This window comes from Crocodylus porosus, unplaced genomic scaffold (assembly GCF_001723895.1).
Source record: "Crocodylus porosus isolate Cpor-Errol unplaced genomic scaffold, CroPor_comp1, whole genome shotgun sequence".
NCBI classification, from domain to species: Eukaryota; Metazoa; Chordata; order Crocodylia; family Crocodylidae; genus Crocodylus; species Crocodylus porosus.
This window is the reverse complement of record NW_017728907.1, coordinates 17,547,525-17,558,277: the sequence shown is the minus strand read 5'-3', so window position 1 is coordinate 17,558,277 and position 10,753 is coordinate 17,547,525. Positions and strand designations below refer to the sequence as shown.

Below are 10,753 nucleotides of genomic sequence, written 5' to 3'. Positions count from 1 at the left end.
TGGCCCAGGTGTGCCTCCCCTGGGGCCCGAGGGGGGCCCAGCAGGGAGGTGGCTGTTCTGGTCCCTACTTAGGAAGACGGAGGCAAAGAAATCGTTAAACATGTTAGCTTTGCTGTCTGGTGTGACAGCCAAGTTTCCCATGGCATCCTGCAAGGGCCCCACGTTACCCAGGAGTCAGAGTTTCCTGGTACCATAGGATGCAGCATTACTGTTTGTTTTAAAAAAAAAAAGTTACTAATTTTACCTTGCATCAGTCTTTCAGTAATAAAAGTGCTGTAGATCAAGAGCTACAATGAGTTGTCATACACAAACTAGAACTCTTGGTTCCAAAATGATACTTTTTATTAGACCAACTGGGAAGTTGCAAAACAATCCCAAAAGCTTGCCAAAAATGAGAGTTTTTGTGCAATTTCCCAGTTGGTCTAATAAAATGTATCATTTTGGAACCAAGAATTCTAGCTTTTTGTATGTCTTCTTGTCTCAGACGAACATGACTACCAAGTACACCCCTGAAACAGAGTTGTAGCTTTTTAGATCCATGTGGTGGACTGTAATTGCTAAAGGCGGAACAAATTTGATTGTGCTAAAAGTCCTCTGAGTTCTTCCTGTTTGACCAACTATTTAATACTTCTAAGAATAGTAAGCAAGCTGTTTCAGTCAGTGTTCCCCAACTTCTCAGTGCCATAGGCCAGATCCAGGGTGTGGGCCCTATCTGATGTGCAGGACTAAGATGGTATGTGGCACCATGTGAGATTTAGTCCTCAGGGCTTGGAAATTTATCAGCAGAGAAGTGGTGATAGTGTTAACTGTCTCTGCTCCTCTGCTGCCAAATTTCTGGACCTGGGGTAGTAGGGAAACCTGTGGGCTAGATGACATGGCTCTGCAGGGTAGACCTGGCCCCCTGGTCGGAGGTTGAGCACCACTGTTTTAGATCATAACTAAACAGTATGCACTGGATTCAGTGTATAGAAAAACTACTCTCTTTACTGAAGGGAGCTTTGCTTTGTTCAAGACTTTTATGGTACTTGGGTATGAACTGATACATCTATCCTTGAATCTTTATCTTGTCTTGAATATTACTTGGGTCTAACTTTCTTTGTCTAGTAGTATGTGGTTTTATTCCTAATTTTAGATTTAATTTATATATACCTGTGAATAACTTTGAGGAAATATTACATACTGGATTTTTTTTTCAACAGTTGTATTTTATCTAAATATTAAATAATAAAACATTTGAAGGACATATAATTCTAATTCTTCCAACATTTCCAAAAACGGTAGAAAGAAGAAAAAAAGTTTGCAATTGTCTGAAGGTTAGTTAGTTAATGTTGTATTAGAAGTGCTAACAGCGGCAGCGATGGAATAGTTGATGTGGAAAGTGAGCATTACTGTGAGTTTCTGGATGGCTGGAGTGATCAGTTGTTCTGGCCTTGGTTTACGTGCATCACTACTCCAGATGTACCAGTAGTCAGTGAAATGTACAAAACTGCTCACGCATTACCCATTCTTCTTTTAACATCCGTGACAAAAGAAACTTTCTTCAGTCAACACTGACTAGTAAATGTCATATGCTTTGCAACAAGTGATGCTTCTTGGTACAGGTAGTTTCAGGAATGTAAAATTTTGGAAGCAAAAGTAGTTACTGTGTTAGCGAAATATCTGGCTCTGCTTAAAAAAAAAAGTACTTCTTGAATGCAGGGGATCTCTGTAAGAAATGACTGACTCCATTAAACACTATCAACTCACCGTTTTATGTTTTTACTGTTTGGCGATGCCTATCATTAATATTAAAGCACTTCACAAGCTCTAATTGTCAGAAGGTGAAAGGTGTCAATTTGGGGGGGGGGGTGGTAATGCTCTAAGCTTTGCCCATAGTCTTCACTGTTGCTCTCCCTGCCATTTCGTTTACTGGCCTTTCAGTTACTGTTCTAATTTCCTCTCCTCCGGCCCCCGTGTCTCCCAGTGGGATTCCCCACTTCTGTCACCAAGCAGGCAGCTGGATCTATGGGGTGGCAAAAGCAAGAGCCTGTTGCCAGTGATTGCCTCAACTATAGCTGTAGCTATTTCTAGCATGCAAAGTGCTGCACTTGTCTGAGAGTGAAGTTTGGCTACCCTTAACTTAGTTCGTTGCCATTTTGAAGGTGATACCAAATATGCCAACATCCTCCCAGGGAAAGGAGGCAGAAGGCAGACAACTCTGGCTGCCAGCTCATGCAAGTTGGTGTATACCATATTCCTTTTACTTGAGCCCACTTCACCATGCCTGTGAGATAAAGTAAGAGTCTCCCTATTTTATGAAGGGGCACTGAGAGAGGAAGGCACTATTTACAGGAGAAAAGCGTACTGATTTAACTAAATAGCCTTGAAAATGGAGTTCGTTAAAGCAGCGCAACCTCGGTGAACTCTTTCTGATCTTGGCTAAAATGATAAGGCAGAGTTTTTAAGAAATCTGTATGAAGTTGTACATGTCCATGCAAAGGTTCTTTAACAAAATCTGTTTTAAAAGAATGCATCGTATTTACTCAAATTTAAGATGACCCTGAATTTAAGATGGACCCCTAATAATTAGATTCTATATATGGAAAATTATAAATTTGTTCTAATTTTCCAAGTAGAGAACCTAATAATGGACGGTTGCCTTAAATTAATTCCTCTCCACCCTCCCCCATGCTGCAGCATGAAAAGCAGTGGCTGGGGGAGGGTCAGATGGTCCTCTTGACCTCTGTTCCCCCCGCCACATATCCCTGCAGCCTTCTTGCCCCCCTAACATCCTCCCCAGCTCTCCACAATCTCTGCCCCTCCCTCCCTACTCTCTACAATCTCAGTCCCTTCCCCCCCATTCCTTCCTAATGGTCAGATGCTGCTTGGGTTGTGTTCCCTGCCAGGTCATGGAGTGCAACACATGGAAGCACAGCCCTGGCCAGGCCCTGCAGTAGTGTCGGTGCTGTTGATTGGCTGGGCAGGGGACAGAGTTTCCATGTGCTCCATCCCTGTGAGGGAATCCAGCTCAATCTGGAGCTGAGCTGCACCTGATAGTAAAGGGGAAAGGGGACAGGGGCAGAAGCTGCAGAGGGTAACCAGGGTGGGGGCAGGGGGCTGCTGTGGGTCTGACTATGGCCCCAGCCTGGGCTTAGGTTTAGTCAGCCCCATCAGCTACCTGCGACTCTTTTCCCCCCCACACACACACTTGGTGTGCAAATCTAGGATGAAGGGCTTTTTTTCCTCTGTGCTGGTGTGTGGAGGGGCGGGGGGGGAGCAAGTAAATATGGTAATTAAATTGTTCTTCTCATGTTGACAAGTCAAAGTGACGTTCCCAACATAACATAATGTAGGAAAACTGGCACAGCTAGGAATTACACCCAAATCTGAATTCCAGTTGAGTGCCTTAATTACAAACCTGTCTCCTCTCTGGCACTGTTCCTAACCATGCTAAATATGCTGCTTGAGGTTATGGCCTTGCTGCTAGGTGGGCTAGTGATGCTGTCTGTGATGGTATTTAATGGTTGTGCCTTTGTAGACACTAAGGCTGCAAACAGAGTTGTAGTGCTGCCATAAAAACCCGTGGGGGTTCTCCCTTCACTGTTTACAGACTAAATTTCTAGCCTAAGGTTACAACTCTGGGGACTTGGTGGGACTTCTCAGAAATTTTGTAAGACTTGTTGTCAGTGCTTGACTCCTTAACTAGATGTCACCATAGTATCTCCAAGATGAAATATTGTCTGTGTTCTTTGAACATGCTTTCTTTGAATAAGAAATGTTATTTGATACTACAGTGTACACAAGTGAAACCCAGCTACTCTTTTTTCCCATTTCAGACAAATAAGGGAAAACTGTTGGGGTAGAACAAGCTAGCTTAAAAAAATAAAGAAAAAGCCAATGCCCCCCCCCCCCCGGAAAAAAAAAAGTCCTTTGAGTGAATAACAAAGGAGACTTATGATAATATTCTCTACAGTGACATTCAAATCCACAGAAATTACTATAAAATTTTAACATCATAAAGCTGATAGAATAACCCCAGGTTAGGAAAAACATCAGTATATTTCTGGTGGAATGTAAAAGAAATAATCAAAGTGGTTCACATTTTGGCATTTGAGTAGTTTAAATGCAAGGCTTTTTGACTTAGGAACATGGATTCAGGAGTTGAAATTTTCATAAGTAAATTAATTTTCCAGTTTGGAGAAACTGTGTGTATACCCATCAAAAAAACCTCAGTGGCTTCCCATCAGATTCTTTCAGTGTATTTGTAGCATTCAAATTTCAGGTGAAAAACAATCTGCAGGTAGCATTGAATTGTATTTTGGAGTGCTCTGAGGACCTGAATAACCGGGAGTATTGCAAGAAGATATCAAGGGGTACTGGCATAAGTTTGGGAGCTACGTGTGCTGCTTGGAGGAGGAAAAATCACTGGGGCGGGTTTTCTGTTACAGTTGGCTTTCATGATTACTGAGTTTTCTCAACTTTCTAGAACATTTCTAATACCTAACCCATCATAGACTGCAGTGTCAAGAATACTGCCAGTTGTGGACAATTTCAGTTCATCATAACTCACCATGAGAGGTTTCTGCTAGGGTACCTGGGAATTTTATTTTTCTCATTTAGCTCAGGTTTTAAGATCTCTGCTTCCTTAGCAGATGGCATTTTTATCTTGTTTTGTGAAAGTCCATATGGCCTAAAAGAGAGAGTATCTCTTTAATTATAAAACATGGCCACCTGTTCTGATTTTAATGAATGCATTGAGCATTTGTCTTGATATATCTACTTAAAAATAGCTGCTTCAGTTTAATAAGAAACTCAGTTGAGCACCAACACTTTAGCAGCTGAAATAATCAATTAATAATTAAGTGGCTAATTTTAGAATCCAGTGGCCTTGCCATTCCCTTGGACTTGTACTGATCAGGGCAGACAGTGATTGATTGCAGTGCTGGCACAGACGGGCACGTTGTGCTGGGGCCAGATGCCAGCAGGCTAGGAGTTGTTTATTGCGATGTCTAGAAGGTGAATTGCAACTTCATGTCTCATGCTTGCAAACAGATACATACACTGTCACCTTTTTCCTGTCTATGTTAATCCAGCTGTTTGTTTCAGTATCTCCTTTGCACTCATCCCCACATACACCTTTTCCTATCACCATCTAAAGCATGAAATTTAAAGCACTCAAAAGGTATCTTTTGCTTAGAAAAGGATAGCCCAGCTGGAGAGGAGGCTGTGATTCCAAATAAAAATAGGTTTAAAAGACTTGCACACTAACAAGCTCCTGAAGGAAGACTTGTTGGAACCATTCAGCTTGTTAAAATAACAGCAGCCAATTAACTGTTTCTGACCTACCAGAACATGCATGCTTGCCAGATTTAAGAACATGCGCTACATTTAGGCTGGGATTTTCAAACAGACACAATACATCCTGTTAAAGGCATTTGAACACCAAACTGTGAAAGGTACCTTTTTAGATTATCATTTTACTGCTTAAAGCTGTTTATATTGTTCTGAAGCATTCCAGAGTATTAAAGTTGCAAAAATGATCTGGTTCATAATGGATAAAGTGTGGACTGCTATTACTTTTGAAGATTAGTACAGTCTGTAGAAGAAACAGCTATTATTGAAAGTGTGGTTGCATTTGAAACTTGTTCCAGAATGTTTGTGGGGCAGTGGTGGGTGCAATACTTGTTTCAACACAATAGGATAATTTTTGAGTGTTGCCTCCTTCCTGATGTTTCACTATGAGTAGGGAAAATAACACAAGGCATGGTTGCTTGGAACACTTGTCTCGCATAGAGAAGCATGCAGTTTGAAAAAGTGGTAGAAGGGAAACCTCTTCTTTACCAGAAAAATCTCTTAAATTCCATGCTGAAATACAAAAAAAAGAATCGCTGCCCTAAGATATTGGATATAAACTGACATGTTTACTAAAGATGTGCTTGATAGAGCCACCTCTCTACCACAATTAATTTATCTGTTTTATACAAATGAAAGTCTGCCTTTGCTTGTTCAGGGACAGTTTTTGTAACCATAACCTGATCGTCAGGGATCAAGGTTTTCCATTTGCCACAGAAAAATGCTGTAAAACACAGATTTTAAGGAGAAAAACACAGGAAATGGCGCAGGCTGGCAGAGTTCCAGCCTGCAAGGGACTGGAGGGAGTGGGAACAGGGTGATCAACAGGGGCACCATGTGCATGTGCCCATGTACACACGGACATGACTGCCAGGCAGCTTGGAGAGCAGCTGCCACAGCTCCCCCCAGGTACGTCTGGCAGCAGATGGAATTGAGGCCCCCATGGTGGGTGGGGAGGGAGTTGAGCTGGGCTGGGACTGGGGCTGCTGGCCAGCTGGGGTGGTGCGTGGGGCTTGGGGCCCGCGGCTGGAATGCGTGGCCTCAGAACCCTGGCAGGGAACAGGACAGAGCTGCAGGCAGTTTATCCAGGGCATAGTTTCTCAACCTGTGGTATGCATACCCCTGGGGTTACGTGAGACACATGCAGGGGGTACACGGGTACCCCAACACTCTCCCTCTCGCCCTCTTTTCCTCTCAAAAGCATGGCAAAAAATTTGGTGTGCTGCGTATTGCGCAGCGCTTTAAATTTCCCAGTAATAATTTGGTTCAGCCCACCTGGCCTTGGCCTACATCACCTCTAGCCCAGGTCCATACTTGGGTTGTGCACCCCTGGTATAAAAGGTGGCAACCTTATCCACACCAGGTCAAACATCTGTCATACCACAACCTTACATAACCTTTCTTCCAACATACGGCACACATTAATCTGTAACTATAAAATGCCTTGGAAAATTGAGTGTTGGGGTACTTGTGAAAGCTTTCACAAGTTAGGGGGTACTTGCTACTTAAAAGGTTGAGAAACACTGATCCAGGGAACAGTGCAGGGGACTGGCTCCCTGCCCCTGCAGACATTCCTGGGGGGAGCATGAGGGCATGTACCCCCTGAATCTGTACATGGGATTGGGGGCAGGCTGCTGGCTTGGACTCCATGCCCTGCCCTGCTGCCCCCCCCCCCCCCGAGCTTCTTCAACACAGTGGGCAAAACCTGGCATGGCAGGGCAGAGTGGGGTGGGGAAGTTTGGTGCCACCGCCACAGCCCCATGCCAGCATGGTGAGGTGGCCCCTGCCCACCCAGCAGCATATGGGGTGGCAGCACAGAGTTGTGCCCCTCTCTGCTACTGGGCAGATAGGGGGCGCCTTGCCACAGTAACATGGAGCTCCCTGCAGCAGCAGTGAGCTTCCCTGCCTGGTTCCACTCTGCCCTGCTGTGCCGGGTCCCGTCCACTGAGCTGTGAAGATCCCAGGGGGAGGGCAGCAGGGTGGGGAGCCTGAGCCAGCAGCGGACAGCCTGCATCTGCTCCCCCTTATACCCCTCTTCCCCCACCTCCCTAGCTTCATTCCAGTCATGCCGCCCATGGGGGAGGGGGAGCTGAGCTCCACGCTCTGATCCGCCACAGTATCCATTGCCTCCTACAGGCAGCAGCCAGGGTTTGAGTGCTGCTGCAGACGGCGGGGGGCTGCAGACCAGCGTCTCTGTCCCTGTAGTCCTGGCATCTGAGGGCTCCCTCTGGCAGGGCTGGGGGAGGTGGGTGGAGAGCTGTGAGTGGGGAGCAAAGGGCACTGGCAGAGCCAGGGGCTGTGGGTGGGGGAAGTGGGGGGCACCACCAGGGGCTGTGAGTGGGGTAATGGCATGGGCAGGACACTGACATATTGGGCTGCTCAGTGCCATAAAACACGGGTAGTGGAGGCAGTGGCAGCTGGACCTGTGTCCTCGTAGGTGAAGGGGGCAGGCGGAGCTCTGATTTTCCATGGTAAGAAAACCCAATATCAAACACCAAAATTTATAGGTATTTAAAATTTATTTTATTATGGTGATTGAGGCACTAGTAGGCTTCAAATTGCTTTATAATTGTAAAAAATTCTGTTAACTGGCATCTTACATGCCAGCATGCTCAATTAACCAGCATGCCGGCTTGTAAGATAAAGTAAAACAGGAAGTGACCACCATGGCACTTCCAGTTTCTCCAAGCCCCCAAGGCAAGGGGCAAAGCAGCCTGCGCTGCCGAGCCCCCACAGCCCCGAGGCATAACAGGGCCCACAGAAAGGGTGGCAGGATATCCCAGACACAGTGGGAGAAGCAGCGGCTCAGGCTGCTCAATTAACTAGAATATTTTGTTATCTGGCATCGCCCATTCCCAGGGATGCCAGGTGATCGAACTTTTACTGTATTTCAATAAAATAGTGTTCAACTGATACATACATACATAAACATACATATGCATATACATCACTGATTTGGGGGTATTTTGTCAGAGAATTTGCAGGGTGGGGGGTGGCTTTGTGTTTTTAAACAAAGAAAATCCCTGCTGATCTCTATTTTAAAATCCAGTTGTCTCTAACCATGTGAAATTTTGGGACAAATGGAGTATCATTCTTTAGGCTTAGAATACTGTCTTGAAATCCAAAGTGAATGGGAAAAATTACTGTTGCTTTGAGTCCCTTTTAAATTTATCTTCACAATAGACTCATTCTATTTTCTGTTTTGGTCAAAAGGTCATGAGAGGAAGGTCAACTCATGTTTTCAGCTAAGCCCAAATCTTGCATGGTTCTAAGCCTCTGGACACATGACTTGATTGCTAAAGAGTACTTACCTCCAGCTTCACTCCATAGTAAATGTCTTTGTAGTAAGGAGCAGGCATGTGGCCAGGTTTCCCAAACTAGCTGTCACAATACACTTTACTACAGAGCTTGGCCAGTAGATGCTGGGACTATTTTGGGAGTGAAGTCTCCCCCAGTATTAAATTGACCAGTGTATATTTCATCCTCAAAGGGGTAACTTTGGAGTGACTTATACCAAGGGTATGACGGTATATCATGGATCTGTACCCTAGAGTAGAGGCAAATTACTGCAAGGTTAATGTCATGTCTGCACCCCATGTGAGAAATGAGGTTTTCTGCTCAGTTTCACCTTGCGTGTTTTGTCTTTTTTTCCTCGTTTCTATAGTACCAGGGACTAATTAAATCAAGCTCCAAATGAAAGATTGAAAGGTGGGGGAGGAAGGAGTTGATTAACCTTGTTGAACAAAAGAGAATGCTTGGGGTACTTTGGGGTTTGGATCTGTGATGCATTTTCTCCTCTTTTCTGGGAGATGACATTTAGTTTTGCAGAAATTAAAATGCACTGCTACCTCTGTAGTGATTCTTTTTATGTAGCTGTGGCACTGCAGTACATCTGTGAATTAGCTCTTAAGGGGAACAGGAATTTAGACTGTGTTATTTCATTAGCGGAAATGCTAATTCTCTTGATTTGAAATGAAGTTGGGGGAGGGGAAATAAGCAAAGCAAAAATACAACATGCTGGAGTCCATGTAGGCTAAGCACCAAAAATGTAGTCCATATTTGACACACTCCAAATTAAGCAACAGTTTTAGTCTTCAGCCCATCTGACATCTGTGCAAATTATTAATTAACAAGCTTCACTTGGGGGTAGAAGCAGGAAAATTTTGGACTGTATTTCTAAGGCTGTGCTTCAGAACCTTGTGATGTTTTCTCATGTCTCTTGTTCTTAAGTAATCAATTAGCTGTAAGGGAAAAATCTTACCTTTGCTTTCTAACAAGTTTTGCCTCTTACTCCTGTTTTGTCTCCAGATCACTGTGTTCACTACTATGATCTTCGCAACACTAAACAGCCAATCATGGTGTTTAAAGGGCATCGCAAGGCTGTCTCTTATGCAAAGTTTGTGAGTGGGGAAGAAATTGTCTCTGCGTAAGTATTTCCGTTCACATTCATTGAAAGCGTTATAATCGTTGATTCTTGGCAGGTTTCTGAGCTTTTTCATGGACTCTGTTGTGCATACATACCTGTGTGGATGAGTGCATGCCATGTGTGCAAGTTATCATTCTGTTAAACAGCAGATTCATGTGCTTTGTGAAACAAAAATAGAAAATTATTTCTGGTCTCACTTGCATCTGCTTTCAAAGAGCAAAGGAACTCAAGTAAAAACAAACAAACCCCCCCTCAAATTTGGCTAATGCCCATGAGACACCATGTAATACAGCAGTCCTGACCAGGTGGCCCAGTGTGATGATACATACTCTCTTGAAGACCAGTGTTCAAATTTAAATTTGAGTTAGAAACTAGTGTAGTAGTTCTCAACTTCGTTAGACTCAAAACATCCCTCCGAAAATGCCAACTCTTACTTAGGTTTCACTCATTTTTTGGCTACAGAAAGATAATAGAGCAATTTTTCTAGAGGTGCACTGATATGTTGCTCCATATCATATCAGCACCAATAAAAGTAAAATGGACATTTTCGATGATTGGCTTTTTTTGCCTGATGTCGCCAATAAATGTTGTGTGCATGCGCACAGCCACACCATGCACGTGGCCAGGAGTACATCCCAGCAGCTTGGAGAGCAGTGTCCAACCAGTAAGACTGGGGGGGGGGGCAGATTGAGACCCCTGTGGTGAGGGAAGGAGTGGGGCTGGGGCAGGTGCAGCCCAGTGCCTGCCACGCTGAGAAGAGCCTGGGCACAGCTTCTGGTCCCAGCCTGCAGCCCACCCTTGTTCCACACGGAGACGCAGGGAGTGCACGCCTTCCCCAGGGTGTGCATAGCAGTGGGAGCTGCCCCTGCCTTCCCCACACCCCCTGGATGAGCCACTCACGGCTCTGTCCTGCGCCCCTTCCCAGCTGGGCAGCACCTGCCCCAGCCCCACTCCCTCCCTCACCGTGGGGACCTCAATCTGCTCCCTCCACGCCCC

The 10,753-nt window shown here is 44.8% G+C and overlaps 1 protein-coding gene across 1 annotated transcript in view; it reads left to right on the top strand.

Moving 5' to 3' along the window:
* Positions 1–10,753, top strand: part of RFWD2 (ring finger and WD repeat domain 2) — a gene marked incomplete at its 5' end in the record, with an annotated part of 205,772 nt that overhangs the window by 140,597 nt on the left and 54,422 nt on the right. Inside the window, one exon of the mRNA XM_019530579.1 lies at positions 9,640–9,757. Coding sequence (XP_019386124.1) covers positions 9,640–9,757 — 118 coding nt within the window. The remainder of the gene's footprint in view (positions 1–9,639; positions 9,758–10,753) is intronic.